Source organism: Chenopodium quinoa, unplaced genomic scaffold (genome assembly GCF_001683475.1).
Source record: "Chenopodium quinoa cultivar QQ74 unplaced genomic scaffold, ASM168347v1, whole genome shotgun sequence".
NCBI classification, from domain to species: domain Eukaryota; kingdom Viridiplantae; phylum Streptophyta; class Magnoliopsida; order Caryophyllales; family Amaranthaceae; genus Chenopodium; species Chenopodium quinoa.
The window spans coordinates 1,798,092-1,815,844 of NW_018743292.1; the positions used below are offsets into that span (position 1 = coordinate 1,798,092).

General features: G+C 36.6%; 2 protein-coding genes across 2 annotated transcripts; one reads left to right on the top strand and one right to left on the bottom strand.

The window, feature by feature from the left end:
- The first annotated feature begins 577 nt into the window (after positions 1-577).
- Positions 578-4,854, top strand: LOC110736267. The gene is made up of 9 exons (XM_021916443.1): positions 578-792; positions 953-1,000; positions 1,184-1,253; positions 1,445-1,535; positions 1,623-1,684; positions 3,165-3,460; positions 3,535-3,568; positions 3,682-3,792; positions 4,411-4,854. Exons 2-9 carry the CDS (start codon positions 953-955, stop codon positions 4,593-4,595), a joined length of 897 nt encoding a protein of 298 aa, XP_021772135.1. The 5' UTR covers positions 578-792; the 3' UTR covers positions 4,596-4,854.
- A 518-nt stretch (positions 4,855-5,372) lies between these two features.
- LOC110736268 (magnesium-chelatase subunit ChlD, chloroplastic-like) lies at positions 5,373-12,943 on the bottom strand. Its single transcript, XM_021916444.1, has 15 exons — positions 12,485-12,943; positions 11,032-11,210; positions 10,607-10,691; positions 10,204-10,520; positions 9,885-10,008; positions 8,970-9,062; positions 8,789-8,884; positions 8,370-8,510; positions 8,072-8,278; positions 7,614-7,769; positions 7,281-7,388; positions 6,305-6,439; positions 6,026-6,184; positions 5,726-5,846; positions 5,373-5,645 (listed from the first exon to the last, which is right to left on the bottom strand). Exons 1-15 carry the CDS (start codon positions 12,743-12,745, stop codon positions 5,560-5,562), a joined length of 2,268 nt encoding a protein of 755 aa, XP_021772136.1. The 5' UTR covers positions 12,746-12,943; the 3' UTR covers positions 5,373-5,559.
- Positions 12,944-17,753: the final 4,810 nt, after the last annotated feature.

Below are 17,753 nucleotides of genomic sequence, written 5' to 3' on the forward strand. Positions count from 1 at the left end.
CTAGGGGTGTCCATTTGGTTTTCGGTTTGGATTTAGCCCAAATCCAATCCGATCCGAAATAAATTTCGGTTTTTAGTTTTCAAATCCAATCCGATCCGAATTCCTTACCAAATCCAATCCGAATTATAATTCGGTTATTTGGATCAAATCCGAAAATTTGAATTAAAATATGTTGCTAATTTTTTGGGTCTCATGCGATTATAAAAATAAAAATGCAATAATAAAAAATCAATTCATGAAAGTATAGTTGTACACGATTAATACAAGTATTGAAAACATAGGTTTACACGATTAATATTAATATAATCATAAACATAGTTTAACATGATTAATATTAACAACACTTACACTTTCATATTTATGTCATTTCGGTTTTTTGGATCCGAATAAGGTCAATCCGAAAATCTGAATTTCCAAAAAAAATTCAATCGGATCCAATTTAATGATCCGAATTGATATTTTGGTTTGGATTAGATTGGATTTCGATTTTTATCCGAATAATGGACACCCCTAATTGGGGCTGCCTCCGAGCAAACCAATCCTCACTTGTTGTGCCACTATCCAACTTCAACATGGTTCACTTCACTTGGGGCTCAAGGCTCAAACCGCTCAAGTAGTCAAGTCTCAAGTGCAACACTGAAGCAACGAGTCATAAAAAATTTTCTCTCTCCTCTCCTCACATTTGAATTTCAGTGGTTTGATTTCGCGCTAATTAACCATTGTTTTCTCTCTCCTACACTCCATTTTTTCCCCTCAAATTTTCTTCAATCAAGCTTCATCTTCGAATTCAAGGTTTCGCAGTTGCAGTTTATTCTCCTTTAATTTGTTTCAGCTTCCAATTTCTTCAATTGTTGCAATTAGGGTTTATGTTTCACTTAATCAAATTTTTAATTTTTTTTCTGGTAGTAATTTTACAATTAATAACCGAATTTGCATGTTGTTGTTTCTGCAGATGGAGGCGCTTTACATCAAACTCTACGAAAAGTACTCAAAACTCAAGGTTTTCCTCTCAATTTCTATCCTTCAGCTTCTTCATTTTTAGGGGTTTTTCCCCCAAATTGGGATATTTTACAGAATTATGAATTTATGCGGGGTTTTCGATGAATTTTTTCTCTTTCTAGCGAATATTTTTGATTAATTTATAGGGTTTCTGGGTTTAAATGATTGTCTATTTGGAATTTAGGTGGCAAAGGATCGTGAGTTGGATCAAGCTAATCAAGAACAAGAAGGGAAATTTATTGAGTTTATGTCTGGTATTCATTCTTTACTCTTTAATTTCACCACTCTATTAACGATTTGTGTAATTTTGCTGGAATTTCGTTCTCGTTAAAGTTTGATTTTTATTGCTTGTGGAGTTCAGTGCTAGATATTTAACTATAAAGTCTACATTTTGGATGATGGTGGTTACTTGTTCATGTTACCTCCATTTTAATTGTCATTGCAGCGGCGGAATCTCTAGTAAATCATTTGACCACTGAGAACAAGAGATTGTTAGAAACTATTGATGAATTACGGAGTGAAGTTGTGTCGCTGAGGTATCTATCGTTGCACTATTTGATGCGCCTAATTTGTTAAGCCTAATCATGACAGCCTTTTTTTTTTTTTTTTTTCCCGGGTTGCAGAACTGCTAAAGACCAGCAGTATGATGATTTCCAGCAACGCTTAATGGAGGAGAAACAAAAGAGTAAGTGTAATCTACTGCCAATTTTTCTGATAGTTGCGTTATGTTCTCGGATTATGCTATAGCATATTGGACGATAATCATGCCATATAGTGTAGACTGTAGAGGTTCATGGCTAGTTGCTGCTCATTCCATTGGGAATTTGATACTAAACATTGAAATTTGACATTAAAGGGTGCAAAAGGATACATTTGCACCCCCCCCCCCCCCCCGAAAAGGAACATAAGATAATTAGAAGTAGAAAAATGAAAGAAAAAGCAGTTTCGTTCCCCCCACTCCTTATCCCCTGAAACACCTATGTTTTGCTAAACGAGGGTAGGAATGCACCTTTGGTGGTAAAAAATGCTAAGTATGGGATTGGGGCAAAGCGCAACACCTAAGTGTGGGGTGTTGGGTGGTGATGCTGTTGCCAATGCCAACAACTCTTGGGGCCAAGGAACGACCATGTTGTAGGCATGGGGAATGTGCACAAGGACAATGCATAAAACACCTTATACTTAAAAAAAAAAACTATTTTTTGGCAATTGAGGGTAGCAGCTTGGCTTGCCTTAGTGCCAAAGCAAGGTATTGCAAGGCCAAGCTAAGACATCTTAGGACATGATGGCAAAGAGTGGATTAAGGCTTGAATGAGATGGTTTCGGGCACCAAGTATGCCTCTCGTGTTTCTTTGAGATCCTTCGAAAACACCTCGATGCATAATCTTGTCAGGTTAGAATTTGTTCTCTAAAAGCTAAAACCAAAGGCTATAATACGTGAAATCAGACCTATTTTAGAGGTTTTGAGACTCGACGTCAAAAAGTCTCGATATTGTAGGTGATTCATCCCAGGGTCATATAATATTGTTCGGAACCATATACGACTAGTATTCGGTCATATAAAGGTTCGTGGCGGCCTTGAGTCGACGAAAGAAGGCATAAGTTGTAAACGGTTAAATTAACTATTCAAAGGCGAAGTGGACGGTTTCAACCACCCAAATAGACTCCCGGGGTATCATGGGGCCTTGGGAAGCTCCCCGACAAGTTTTTATCCCCGGGTCCCAAAAAGTTAAAATTTGTCCAAAACTGAAGGCTATAATCCACGCTTTTGGACCAATTTCGGAGGTTTTGGGACCCGACGACGAAAATTTTAGGATGGTAGGGGATGCATCCCGAGGTCATATAATGTTGTTTGAAACCACGTATGACCAATAGTTGGTCGCATAAAGGCCCATGGTGGCCTTGAGTTATTTAAGTGAGGCGTTTATGTAAACGTCTTAATGACAGTTTAAAGGCAAGGTAGATGGTCCTAACCACCCAAATGGGCTCTTGGGGTGTCGTGGGGTCCATGGGTAGCACCTTGCCAATGCTTTTGTCTAGTTTGCAATATCACATCTGCTTTGAATTTTATCTCATGGTTAAGGGTGTGGAGGGTTCTCTCTAGGCGTGGTGCTTTTGTTGCATTGTTAGTTTTGACTCAAGTCTGACTCTTTGTCAAATGTATGCAGATCACGAGCTTTCTGCAGAGGTTGAGCAACTACACCAGTTACAGCAGGAGATTCCCAACTCTAGCAACCAAAATAACCAACATGAGGAGCAAAATATAAACAGTATTCAACGTAGCCCATCTGTATCTCGAGGGCTGGTGAATGAATCGCCAATGAGAATGACAAGGACACGTGCTAGACTTCTAATGGAAACTGAATCTGCCATAAATAGTGCATCAGCTGGTCTTCACGAGCCTTCAACCAAGAAAAAAAAGTTATCAGATCAATCTAAAGATGTTTCGAATGCATATGTGCAGGTACTTTTTGGGGCTATTCTTGAGCCTAGGATTATTGATATAATTTACTGATTGTTCTGTGTGTGAACATGCAGCCAGAGTGTTGTCGAAGCAACATTGACAATGAAGGTACGTCTATGGAGTTATCCCACCAATCAACTTGAGAATATTATTGTATGCCTGCTAAATTCTTGTTAACTAACAAGTTTACTTTTCAATACTCTGTACTATTTCCGAAACAGGTCCTTGTAAATGCCTATTTCAAAATTTTGTCGAGTGCCTGACTGGCATGAAAGTTTCTGTTGCAAATCAGCCTGAGGGAAGGTGTTTACATGCAGTTCATCAGTCCAGTGGTAATTCATTGTTGATCATCTTTTGGCATGGATGGAGAGATTGTTGCTGACAAGCAGCTCCCATCCTCATGACATATATGCTTAATGTTTGGAGTTCTGTGTTAAGTTTGAAGTGTCACTATCTCTTTCACCTGTACACTACATTTTTACCTTAAATTTTCTGTCTTCACTCTCTTTCTGAAGTATAATTTATTATTCCATTTCTCATACAATAACCTATACTACCTTAAATAAGTTTATATTTACGGAGATCTCTTTAGCCTATAACTTCCACATAGATTTCATATGAGCCTTTTGTTCTGTATTGAACCATGCCCCTGTTCCAGGTTTTTTTTTATTTTTTTATTTTAGTATCAGTGTTATTATAGGAACACCAACACACATGCTTATATACATGCACAGATGCACTTCCTTCATGGACATTCTTTAGTGGAAATGATGTTAGGTGTTACTGATTTCTCATTGCTTGGAGGATCTTTTATTTCTATGGACACAAGCTAGTCCATGGACTGTTGCTGTTTTCCGCATAGGTGCATGTATGTTATATGATAAAATTTACCTTTGCAATTAATTAGGCGAAATTAGAAACTTAAATTTGTCTATTTTGGCTTATTGCAGGTTATTCATTTACTTTGACATGGGTGAATAAGGCTGCCCCAACTGGAGAGTTATTGTATCATGTTTCCTCCCTAGGGACATTTGCTAATGTGGCTCCGGAGTGGATGCAAGAAGTTATCATCTTCAGCACAAGCATGTGCCCCATTTTCTTTGAGAGGATATCTCGTGTTATCAAATGTCGCTAGCTCTTGGCTTCTTGTGCTGCCACAGGGTCGTTTTGGTACAGCACCTTTGATCCAATGACTGAAATTCGAGATTTATTGGTGCATTAGTGATGGATATACTAGCACTTGTCCCTCCTTATCTAATAGTTCTGGTAGCATCCTAAATTGTTCATTATATGTGATGTAGTAAACGTTGCGAATTTTCAGATAGTTTCTCACCTAGAAAAGCTACTTTTGTAAGTTATAGTTTTTAATCTAATTCCTTTTACAGCGTTGTGTACCTGTGTGTATTACTTTATTTATGTCATTGCTTTAAAACCTCAAGATTTCTTTATCATAGATTAGCATGAACGATCTAGTTCAAAAGGCAAAACCTGAGACATGTTCAGAATTGAATACACAACTTTTTGCGCTTTCAGGGGGTGCCTAGAGGTTGCTGCAGACAGTGATTGAAAACTGTTCGATTTCAGTAATGTGATGCTGACTTTTGAGTGAACTTTAAGTTTAATTTGAGATTTCTAAGTGAGGAATTTGAATTGCCCAAATCATGTCACAGTAAGAGTAATCACAGATTCACAGATGATCTGGATCTGAGTCTGCAGTCAGAATGTGCAATTTTTATCACTTTGCTTTTATTTATATTCCCATCACTTTGCATTTAGATTGCAAGAAGATACGTAGTATGTAGTTTAGATTGCGTCCTCACGATGTTTGTTCAGGCACAGACTTTTGGTTATTTCTGTAGGTCAATTATCGGTCCAATTTTTGTATGAACTCTCAGTTTGCTATATTTTGGACTGATGATCAACCTTGAGCTTAAATTATTGGGTGTCACTTGGGAATAAGAATGCCTTACAATACAACGGTACAATCTCACTTCCGACATCGGGTCAAGATCTATTAACATGATTTTATCAAGATCTACAAAATGTCATGTTGAAAATACATTTGCTTTCGATATTGACAACTTGACCTATGTATGTAATCACGAGTTTTTTAAGTCTGACAAGGCTTCCTTGGTTGTTGCTGAGATTACAGCATCAGAAGCATTAGGCAGATAATAGTATTTTCCTGCATAAAATTTTGAAATTTGAATCATATCAGAGAAAGCACAAGCAATTTAGAAAGAAATCTGTTCATGTAAACCATACCCTGAGCTACTCTGGCTATCTCTTTGGCAAAGCCGGTGGATACAAATTTGTTCTCTGTGTCAATGACAAGCAGTGACATTCCTGATTTGTAAATTTTACCAGCCACTTCAAGAATCTCTTCCTAATAGGGAGCACAACCATGAAACATCAATAATTTTCAGGACATAAAAGATAAATTGCAGAAAGGCTGATAGACAAGGTGATATGTTCAATGATCGACAGTTTAGCAATCATTAAAAAAAAAAAAAAAAAAAAAGAAAAAAGACTACTAATGTCCAGGAGGTGTAAAGTATAAATTACCTTTAACTCTTTTGATGAAGGCCGAGGGGTATCTGAAGATGCTGCTTCTGGGTCTGTAGATCTTTTTAGTGATATGTTTGCTCTACCATCAGTTATAGCAACAATCATGATGCGGCCAACATCTCCACTTTTTTCTGCATTCATCCCGACCCTCACAGCCTAAGCATATGTAGAGAAGGATTCAGAAAGGATTTGCAGCATTGTAGCTTGAGTACAGCAAATTGAATTCAAATATTGACACACATTAAGGCACAGCATAGGTAGTGCAAAAGTACTGACCATTGTAAGACCATGAGCTAGAGGAGAACCTCCACCACATGGAAGTTTCTCAAGACGTTTTCTTGCCATTGAAATTGATCTGGAAGGAGGTAGGAGAACTTCTGCAGAGTCCCCGCGAAATGGAATGATAGAAACCTAAGTAACAATGCGAAAACATCAACATAGGGAACCTCCTTAAAATTACAAAAAGAAATCTAGAAGAAAATATAGTGCCTTTGTTTGACAAGTTGAAATATATAAATAGAAAGTTTCTTAGTCTGTCCCCATGTCAGATAGAAGAGAGATTGTGTAGACTGTAAGAAACTGCACAACTACAAGTATCTGGCAGAGTGGCAGTACAATGGAATCTTAGGAGGTTTTTGGCCTTTTTGCTGAACTGACTACATAATATCAAATTTAAAGGCAAATTTTTAACAAGAAGAAAGACAATATCAACATTCGAAATTTCAAACCACAATCACGTCCTAACATCAAGTTCGAACATCGCTAATGATGATGTGACAAGGTTGAGCCCCCTGAGCATCATCCCACTGGACAAGTAGTCAGCAATTTTCTGAAAGATTGATTTAAGATGTAAAATTTTGAAACCTTGCATTCAAAAAAAGTCTACATGTTGGAATCATCAGAAATAGGAAGGCAAAACTGGATACTGGAAAAGGAAGAGAAGGGGGGGGGGGGGGATGTAAAGATTCATCCTCAAGTTCTCAACCATTGATAACTGACTTGTGCCAACCAGCATGGGACATGTTGAAGTGCACACATAAGCCCACAAAGCTGCTATCAATCATCCCTTGAGAATATATGGAAACACGACAGATTACATCATATAGAAATGGCATGCCTAGCCACAACATAGCATGCAGTGGATTAGCAGAGGAAGTTATCCATACGCTATGTTTGGTAGGAAATATGCAAACCTTTGCAAATTTCATCCAGAATAACATCATGTTGGTTGTATTAGTTAAGTTAGAATCACCTGATCTCTACTTGTATAGCTTTCAGCCAACAACTTGAGTGCTGCACCTTTTGCATTCTGCATACGGTTTAATGCCATGCTCCCACTAGCATCAACCACAAATATAACCTGTCATCAAATAATTATTAAGCCAATGAAATACAGTAGTAAAAGTAATGCCTTTTCTCTATGTATTTCTCAAGATTGTAAAATCATTATTTTGCTATGATATTAGGGTTAAGCTCTGAAAAGTATGTGTTCTAGTGTTTTGAAGGCTTGGGGAAGTAATGCAATCAAAAGTATAAAAAATAAAAATGACAAATATAGAGAGGTATTAAAGCCGGCAGTGAATACCAGAGCTCCTGCTTTTCTAGCCATTCTTTTTGCTCTCATGTCTGTTTTTTCCACAAAAACTTTCCTTTCCTTGAGCAAATCCTTCTCCTTCCTCAGTTTTTGATACGGAGCAGCAGCTCTAAGGGTTGCATCCACGGCTAATCTCCTGACAGGACCCTGTTCAGAATAAGTTTTGTTTAGTGGAAATAGAAGAATGGTGGGGCTTACAGTATATCAGAGGCAGCTAACAGGATAATCAAAGAATAAAAAAAGTGTCAGATTCTGGTTCGAAGTCTTCTGATGCAAATAAACCTATCCAGCCTTATGCAATGAAAGAATAATTGGGAATCCTATTTAATCTTTTAATCAGTCTTTTCTGGGTGGGTAGGTTAAAATCAATGGAATCATTGGTTTATTGTAGATATTTAGGATATAATAAAGCGTTAGAAAAGTAGACTAGCTTAAGATGAACTAGAAACCTTTGGAAGCATTGGCTTAATGTAGCGGCCTCGGTCCTCTGAAAATATGACATTCTTTGCTCTCCCAGCCTTCCCTTTACGTCTCTGAGCTTGTTGAGCAAAGAAAAGAAGTTTCTCATCCACCAAACCTCCCTCTGCGTCAAAGATAAATTCTTCGGGTAACTGATCCTGTTGTTCGTTCTCCTCATCATTTTCATCATTCTCATCCTGCAACACATCAAGTAAATGTCACTCTAGAAACAAGCCACAAGTCAATAAACAAGCAGGAACTAGAACTTAGAAAGGGGGAAAAAGGAACCTCTTGGTCTTCTTCCTCATTCTGCTCCTCAGATGAATCCTGATTCTGTTGAGGTGGTGGTGGTGGTGGTGGCTGCTGCTGATTTTGATCTTCTGGAGGCCTTTCCTGAATTATTGAACGAGGAAGAATTACCAGTTCAACCTGAAATGAAACAATATAATAGTTTTTTAAAAACTAGTTGTGTGCTTCAAGACGTCATCATATCATTTACCAATCCACATTCCAAATGACAATGAAGATGTCCACAACTACACTTGACAAAATGTTCAAATCTAAGAGAAACTACCAAGCTACATATGATTTTTAAGCATAATGTTATCACATTTTGGGATGACCCCGAGGAAAGTTTGGCTTCACAATTTCACAAAAGCACTAAGAAAATCCAGAAAGAATTAAGGTTTACTTGAACGATACTTAACAGCTTTCTTCAGATCATCCACGCTAACTTTTTCACGTCCTTCAAAAGCAGCCAGGCATTTAGCAACACGCATAGCATACAACTCAGCTCTGTGGCCCTGCAAATGAATGATACGCTTGTAGAAGCTCATATTAATTTGAAATTATGCCAAGATGATCAAATGAGAGTCCAGTTTTTAGAACCTGGCAACCACCTCGCATTGCTTCCATGACCAAGTATTTTAGTTGCTCCCTGCTAATAGTAACATCTTTCAAGTACTCACGTGCCAAAATGATCTGCGATATATTCCAATAGACAAAGAATTAAACATACATTCGGGAATCCAGGTCCCAAACAAGGACAAAGCCTTTCACAACAGCTGTTTGGAGAGTCTCAACACTATTTATAATATGCAGCTTTGATGGTCTGATATGTGCATTTAACAGTGCCTGAGAGGAAGTTTTTTGTTTGGAATGGGGGGGGGGGGGTGATGGGATGATGCATAGCCTGAGGAAATGTAACATAGGAAGTATTTTGTTTGGGTAATGGGGCATTGTGAGGTGGCTGCATATCTTTGGAATAAATTGGATATGATGGTGATAAATTGGGTTATTTGTCTCTTGTTCTCCTATGTCTACAGGCCTTTTGTACAAGTTTTGGAAGGAATATGGAGAGGACATTTCTATGGGGTTTAGGCTGACTGTTCTTCCATTCTTTTATATAGAGAAGTGTACCTTTCTTTACTTTACTGCTACTCTATGGGAATTTCCAGGGTTGCTAGAGAAAAAGCATGACTGGCATGCTAAATTTTATCATTGACTACTTTATAGGACACCTTATTCTTGGTTGTTGTTGTCACTTTCGCAAATGAGTAACTATACCAAGTCCAGTACAAGATACCGCTGTCTGGAATGAGTTCATAAATATGTATATTATCACAAGGCTTCCTCACTAGGTACATAAAAAATTCCCCTCCGTGAAGAAGGGACTTCATTTCATGGTTACAGAGAAGTGAAAATCAGAAAAAGCTCAACAAACCTGCTAAAAGAAGTGCCAGCTATAAGTTGGCATGCTTACAAGTTAGTAGGTAAAATCCAACTTGATTGTTACTTTATTACCTGTGTTTTAGCTAATTCTGTTTCCTCTTCAACCATTTTAAATACTTCATTTATTTGTTCCTGAAACTGTGTTGCAATTCCAACAGCTGCAACACGGTCATCAAAACTCATTGGAAGATCTGCACTGCAGAAGGATTAGACATCAATGTAGGATGCAAAAAATCAAAGAAAGAGCAAGCCTACATGATGTGCTGTTGACGTACAGCCTGTATCTTGTACTTCGTAACAGATATTTACAAGAAAGGGGAGGGGCAGATCGAAGCAATACCAACTCATAAAAACCCAATAATGCATATTCAAGGAACCTAGAATACAATACCTCAAATTAATAGCTACACGATCCAACAAATGCTCACGTACAGCACCCTCTTCTGGGTTATAGGTGGCAATCAACAAGGGCTTGCATGGGTGACGAAAACTGATTCCTTCTCTTTCAACAATATTGACACCCTCAGTCAAAACATTCAGGAGCAAGTTACTGATCCCTTCGTCCAGAAGGTTTATCTCATCAATATATAGGACACCTCTATGAGCTTCAGCCAGAAGTCCAGGCTGGAAAACAGTAGTTCCTGTTTTCACAGATTCCTCAACATCAACAGACCCAATAAGTCTATCCTCCGTAACACCAAGAGGAATCTGCAAAGTGTAGAACCAGTAAGTGGATGAAGGTAAAGAACACAAAGGTAAATATACAAGGATGTTAAATGTTTTATGTACAGTACCTGTACAAATGGAGATTTTACAACTTTGGTCTTTATGTTGCCAGATGAGTCATATTCAAGACGATCAGTCAATCCATCTTCCCACCTTCACCATATGCACTAAATTAAATGATTAAGCAAGCAAACTAAATGCACACCAAACAAAGTATGACTGATAAATGAAGAAGGACAGCGCTACACCCATATGTTACTAGCTTTTGCTCGTTAATAAACTAATAGAATTCAGTTTAGTAGCAGAAAGTGTTGAGAGTAAGACAAAAGCATGTAAAATTAAGCTTCATCAGCAGAACATTACATAGATGTCATGAAGAACATGTTCAATGGGAGAGAAATTGAAAATTAAGGGTTTATACTTCATATAATGCAATTTCAGATGAGCCCACAAAAAAAAAAAAAACCACTCAAAATATATGGAGTAACCTTACTCTTCTGGATTGGATGGATCAGCATTTGAAATGGAACCCACAACTACATCAATAGGTGGGAGAATGGCATGTAAACCACGTGCCATAATTGTTTTGGCTGTCCCTCGCTTTCCTGATATGCCTATCCCTCCTATTTCACGATCGATAGCTCCAAGCAAAAGTGCAGTTTTAATAGCATCCTGCGATTAGATGAACAACTTTTAAGAGAAAATCAAGAGGTTACAAGTAAGAACTGGTCATACATATAATGTTCCACAAGACTAGTCACGATATGCTTGCAGTTTTAGTGGTACGCTCTGTAATACATCAACAAAATATTTTAGCTCACATTTCAAATCACATGTCCAATCACTCATTCATATAAAAATCCAAATACCACATCTATTTACTGATCAACAAGAAGTTCTTAAACAATGACATCCACTCTTTAGTTTTAACTGCAAGTCTTCTGTTCCTCAAACCCCAAAAAGGTTGTGAAGCAATTGATTCACCAGGTCCTTTCAATGTCGGTGAAAGATATCGTACTAGGATAAGGTATAGACAAAATTAAGACGGATTTCTAGGTACTTTATTACTTGCAGTCAAACATATGACATACTTCCAAGAATGTTGCTCCCTCCCTCCATTGCTAAAAGAATGCAACCAAGGTGAGCTTCTTGGTTTACCAACCATTAATTTCTTAAACCAGGAAGTAACTAGACGACATAACTCAATAAGGTAACCTGCATCACTATAGTAACTTGATCAAGCCAGTAGAGAAATAAACCAGTTGTCCCATAGAGTCTAATCAATCCATAGGGATATATAATTGGCTCCCAATAATAGCCGGATTAGTTTTATTGTCAGTCTTGAAGATGATAGTATAATCACCTCGATATAGAAAATCACCTTCTGCCTCCACCAGATTCAAGGCCTCTCCTCCTTATTTCTCACAAGAAGACGACGACATAATGCAAAAATGAACTACACTAAGCTGCCCACAGCCCGACTCGATCTACAATCATCTTCAGCTAGATGTGTATTTCAGTAAACAAAATCTTCTACAATAAGCAAAATGTGGTAATTCTACATCAAGCCGCCCATGGCCCGACTCAATATACATCATCCTCAGTATGCCCATAGAACCTAATCTCCTCCATAGCTAGTCAGCTAAATGATCAAGTTCAACTCACAAAGAACCCCTGTTGATTGCCACCTATATAACCCGACTCGATATACAACAATAAATTTAATCATGGTCAACTCTCAGATAACCTAATCTCCTCCATAACTAGATGATCAATATGTATAAAATTCGAAATTACACTCTAATATGAACAATTGTAAGCATTTCCAGGATCATTCCAACCATAATTTTCAAACACTTATATTAAGAGCCAAAATTTAAGAAATTAGCATAAATAAAATAATACAGAAATCGACTGAAAAAGAGAGATAATGGAAGAAGCCATACTTGTCCAACAACAGCAGCAAGAGGGAAGAATTGGCGACCATAATTAGCGTCTTTAGGGTTTTCGGAGTCGGAAACAACAGTTCCATTGTCGGAATTAAGAGTTGTAGCGGCGAGAATTTTAAACGGCGGCGGTAAACGGCGAAAGTTGCGGCGGCGCGTGAACTTAGTAGAGGTGAAGGTGGTGTAGGAGAGAGAGAATGGTTTGCTTGAAAAAGAGTGTGAATTGATGAGAGAGAAGCTAGGTGAAGATGCTAACGCCATTGTTGTCGAGCTCGAGCTTGAGCTTGAAGAAGAGGATAGAGAAAATGGTTGAGTCTTCACTTATCTGTTTCTATATATCAGCCCACCAATTGAAGTATTTTGTTTTTTTTTTTCTAATAATGGACCAATCTAAAGAGGACACTTTTCACCTAGAGCGTTTGGTAGAATGAAGGGTTTTAAAGGAAAGGAATGAAACCCCTAAATTTTTAAAGATGTTTGTTAGAGGACAGTTTGTCCCTCCATCTCCCTCAAGAGTGACCGGAGTCCATCGTTCAGGAGAACCTCTTTCAATTCAATTCCAATCAAAGGTAGGTTATACTCATGGTATAAAAAACCACAATCCTTCCATTACCCTTGTAAATCTTCGTTAATCTTTCCTCATATCGATTTTTACCCAAGCATCCCTCTCCTCCAATTAATTCAACAACATATTTATTTATTCTAATCTGGTTATTTTTGTTGACAATAACCATTTGTTATGTTGGGGGTGGGGATTTATCGTTTGTTATTTAAATGTAAGCCTAACTAACATGAAACAATTTGTGGAAACTAAAAACATCTCTTTATAATCTAAGTGCTTATCATAATTCACTTTTTACATAAAGTAAGTTTTCATTTAAGAATTCACAATAAAAAATTAAAAAAAATTAAAAAAAAATCTTTTTATCGTATTTAGGTAATAACAAGCACACAAATCAACAAGAAAAGTGGCATTAACATTATTCACATAATCCAATAATGACATAGTATCCATAGTATCCACTCATATAGTTTTCGCATAGTAATAATATTCACAATATACCTAGATTACCTACTACAGACATAGTATTGAAATATTCACATAGAAATAGTATGCAGCACAGTATAGAACCTCTTTCAATTCAATTCCAATTAGAGGTAGATTAATTCCACAATATTCTTCGTTAGACACATGTTGTTTTGTAGCTCCAGCAGCGTCCTCAATTTTCATATGTATTTTTATAATTATTTGTAAATTAACAAATTACATGAAACTAAAATTCAAGTACTCAGGTTTTGCCAAGAAGAAAACAGTGACACGAGCAACATAGTAAAGTTGAATACGGTCTGCCGGAAAAAGACGTCGTATGCCTAAGCCTAACATGCTGATGATGAGTAACTTGCCGTTGACCATCACAATGAGAAACACATGATCTGTCACGAGAAAAGATTTCAAAATTATTGGGTTCCTTTCTCTGAAAAAAAATGCTCTCTTCCAACGTTCGTTTTATTCATGGTGAAGGATGAAAGAGAGAGAGACTGCAGGATTGAGAACATTGTGTTACATGTTGTTTTGCTCAAATTGCAATCCCACTGTGTTACTCGGAGGTTGAGAGGGTTGAGTATTTTGCAGGTATAGAGCAGAAATTGCTGCTATTTCTTCCCTTTTGAGCAACTAAACAAAACACAAAGTATTTAATTAGTTAATTAATTCTAAAAAAACACTTTAACTAATATATGTACTTCATTCACAGATATAGACCTAGATGGTCAACCTCTTTCAGTGAGCGCTTTGGAGGCCGACCCGAACCGTTGCCGAAACACTTGAGACATGAGAAATAGAAATGGAAACAAAAATAACCATATTATCAAAGTTTTAGGCACTTTAAGCCTTAATGAGTCAAATTTGAAGTCGAAGTTAGCAAAAAAACGATCAAATTTATCTCGATTTGTGTTCCAAATTCGCTTCGATATACATGCATAGTTTGTGTGCCAAAATGATAGCCAGTCAAGGTTTTCGGGTTAATTTATTTCTCTTTGAGTCAAATTTTGAAAAAAAAAAATATATATATATATATCAGATTTGCCTCAATTTGTATGCATTGGTTTGCATGCCAAAAATAGCTCAATAAAGTTTTTGGAGGTCATTTTAACCCATTATGTATTTCAATTTGAGGTCGAAATGTTCCAGAAACATTTCAATTTGGATGCATTGATTTACGTGTCAATATGATATTATCGCGGAAATTCTAACCATGGCAATAATCCATAACAATATAGTGATAAGTGGTAATAATTTGTAATTTTTTTTTAAGTGGTAGTTATTCAGAAAATGAAGGTTTAATTGATGGTAATTCTTAATTTCTCCTATATACAATATCTCCATGTCAAGTTATCAACCAGGTACTTCAATTTGAGTCTATTATTTAAGTTTATTGTAAGTAACTTTTAAGATATAAAATATACGAAGTATATAATATTATCAAGAATATCTATAAGAAATTGAAGACTTATTGGAATAGATAAGGTATATATGAACCGTTACACTTATTTCTCCACCGCATGACTAGAGATGGACATGTATGGGTTTGTCGCGATGGCTCATATGCCAAGCCCACGTGACTTTTATCACTGCAAGTCGTGCTTAGCTTTAAATTGGTCAAGATTAAGTCATGTCGAGCTTTAGAAAATAAAGTTTATACAAAGCCCAACCAATGTTTTGTGATGTGTTACTCGTGTTGTACCTTTTGTCTTGCTTATAATTCCTAAAATTTATTGATTTTGTCCAAAGTGAACATACCGGCAAGCGGACCCATCGTGCTCATGCCTAATTTTCAAAATATTAGATATGCACGGTCCGTAACAAAGAAAAATGATGTTTTTATTTGATTCAATTGTCATGTATTTGTTTGATATAAATCTCTTTGTAGATGTGACATTTTATTTATGAAACAATCTTTGTTCAAAAAAAAAAAAAAAATAAAAAAAAAAAATTAACACTTATAATCATTTAACTAAAATAGTTATTTAAAGTCTACGTGGATTGAATCCTATCTACACGACTACACCATTACTTGTAACTCTCTCTACTCCAAAACAAAAAAAATAACCATTTAATTGGTGTGGAGCGAAAGAGAACATAACGTCAAAACATTACACTATAAAAACCACGTACAAAGTAGTCTTCTCCCATTCCATTTATAAGGGTTAGAATCGTGTATCTTTATAGTTCAAAAACATAAAATAATACAAGGGCTAGAAAGCCAAATGGATGATTCATTAAGGAGTAAGGACTATTAGGAGATACACTGCAGCAACTACAGCATGAAAGAAACATATTGCGTTATACCAGTAGGCTCCTTAACTCAGCCACAACTCCATATTTATTCTGTTTTCCAAGGGCCGCAGCATTCAGTCACCCCAAATGAGTCTAAAACTCGAACATTATCCTAGTTTCATCTTCTTCCCTTGCAAATGTAAAACCACCACGAGGTGAGAGTTGGAAAAGTGGCTCATCATCTTGAAACATCTTAGCTCTTCAGGAATACAATCCGGCTCTTATATATTTTTCACAAATCATAAAGAAGATCTAAGAGATTCTCCTAACAGATCTAGTAACACTGATACTCAATTGCAGCACATAAAATCTTGCAGATAAAAGTATAGAGAATTATTCATGACAAACAAAACAATTTCTTAAAATAAAGTTAGACTTGTAAAGTTGTAAGGAAAACATGATTGCTAAAGAACTAGTCACAAAATATACTCATTTACCTCATATTCAAGTTTACATGCCCATACCACACCCTTTTTAACACGTTTTTTCCCCTTAACCTCTGTGCCATTTCCTTATGTTAGCAAATTAATGGGGTGGAATATTTGTTTGGTACATAAACATACAGAAACCAAAGAGAACAATCTCGTATCAAGATATAAACCATATTCGGTAGTATAGAAAAGATGTAAGTGATATTCAACTAATCTTATAAAGCTTTTTTTGGAGGGGATAGGGGAACAGATCAAACAAGCTAGATTAATACAAGCATATACTATTGGAGAGCTATCAAACAAGCTAAATTAATACAAGCATATACATACAGAGAAGTTTGCAAAGCAAACAAATTGCCTAACCTGCTCAGAATATTCCACCTTGAAAGCACATAGGATTTGGCCTCTGCTTCTAACTTCCAATGCACGTCCACAGGATAAAATGTTCAAATGCTGTGTTACATTTCCACATGCTTTCAAACTGTCAACCCAAAATTCACCTGAAAAAAACCAATCAAGCTAGTCTAAAGCTTCCTCTTAACATCTTTAAGATCAGCAAAGTTCACTGTTTTTAATTCCTCAACAAAGCTGAATCAGATCAGTTTTCTTCGGCCTTGTAAGTTGTAATTTGGCTATGAGTATGCCACATCAACACAAACAAAAACAAAAGCCAAAACAAATATTATGGAAAACAAGTTGAAAGCATTTTAATAATCAAAACAATGAGCAGTGTGATTTGATGATTCCTGCTGCTGGGAATGTCAGACATGTCAAGCATGTCCAAGTATTGACAATGCAAATATCCTTATTCTCACCCGTCATGCTAGCAGACAACTGTTTCCAAAAACACTAATGTGAAATGATTGATAACATGCACCACTGTTTAACACTACGAGCAACATGGCAGGCGTAGTGGATGTCAACTAGATTAGTTGGTTAATGTCTTGGGGGTGGTAACAGCAAGAAAAAGAGGAAGTGGACAGGTTATGGAAATTTTCAGTAGTCGATTTACAAAGATCCTAAAAATATCAATATAATTCAACTTTAACCCACAATGAACCTGTTCATAACCAACAGATTAAATTCCAGAAACAAAAGTGACTGTCTGACATCAAATCCTTTCAAACCTGAAACATGAGACATCTTTGGGAATCAGATAAGTTCCATAGATGGATGCCCATGCATCCTGCTTATCAAACCCAAACTTAAGCAGTGAAATGAATGCTCTGTGTCAACTCTCAAGTATTCAAATCAGATAAAGAGAAACATAAAAACAAAGGAAAGATGCTGTTATGGCAAACTATGAGATAAATTTACAAATTGGCTCTTTAGAATGGGGGTGTGGGGCCAGGATTGCTATTAAAACATATCATCAACCAAAAAGCTTCAATATAGATGCAAAGGATAAAAAATGCAAGTTATTATACATTGAAATAAAAGGAGAAAGTTCAATGACCAGATGTTGTAGTCACAAAACCAAGACTAAAGCTAACAAGGGTCC

What these genes read in the sequence shown, in the direction of transcription:
- LOC110736267 (XM_021916443.1), top strand. Translation starts at nt 953, where the DNA reads ATGGAGGCGCTTTACATCAAACTCTACGAAAAGTACTCAAAACTCAAG. An exon ending in AATGGAGGAGAAACAAAAGA is followed by an intron (nt 1,685 to 3,164) that starts GTAAGTGTAATC and finishes AAATGTATGCAG; the next exon opens with ATCACGAGCTTTCTGCAGAG. An exon ending in TGCAGTTCATCAGTCCAGTG is followed by an intron (nt 3,793 to 4,410) that starts GTAATTCATTGT and finishes GGCTTATTGCAG; the next exon opens with GTTATTCATTTACTTTGACA.
- LOC110736268 (XM_021916444.1), bottom strand. Translation starts at nt 12,745, where the DNA reads ATGGCGTTAGCATCTTCACCTAGCTTCTCTCTCATCAATTCACACTCT. An exon ending in CGTGTAGCTATTAATTTGAG is followed by an intron (nt 10,009 to 10,203) that starts GTATTGTATTCT and finishes ATCCTTCTGCAG; the next exon opens with TGCAGATCTTCCAATGAGTT. An exon ending in CTAGAAAAGCAGGAGCTCTG is followed by an intron (nt 7,389 to 7,613) that starts GTATTCACTGCC and finishes ATTTGATGACAG; the next exon opens with GTTATATTTGTGGTTGATGC.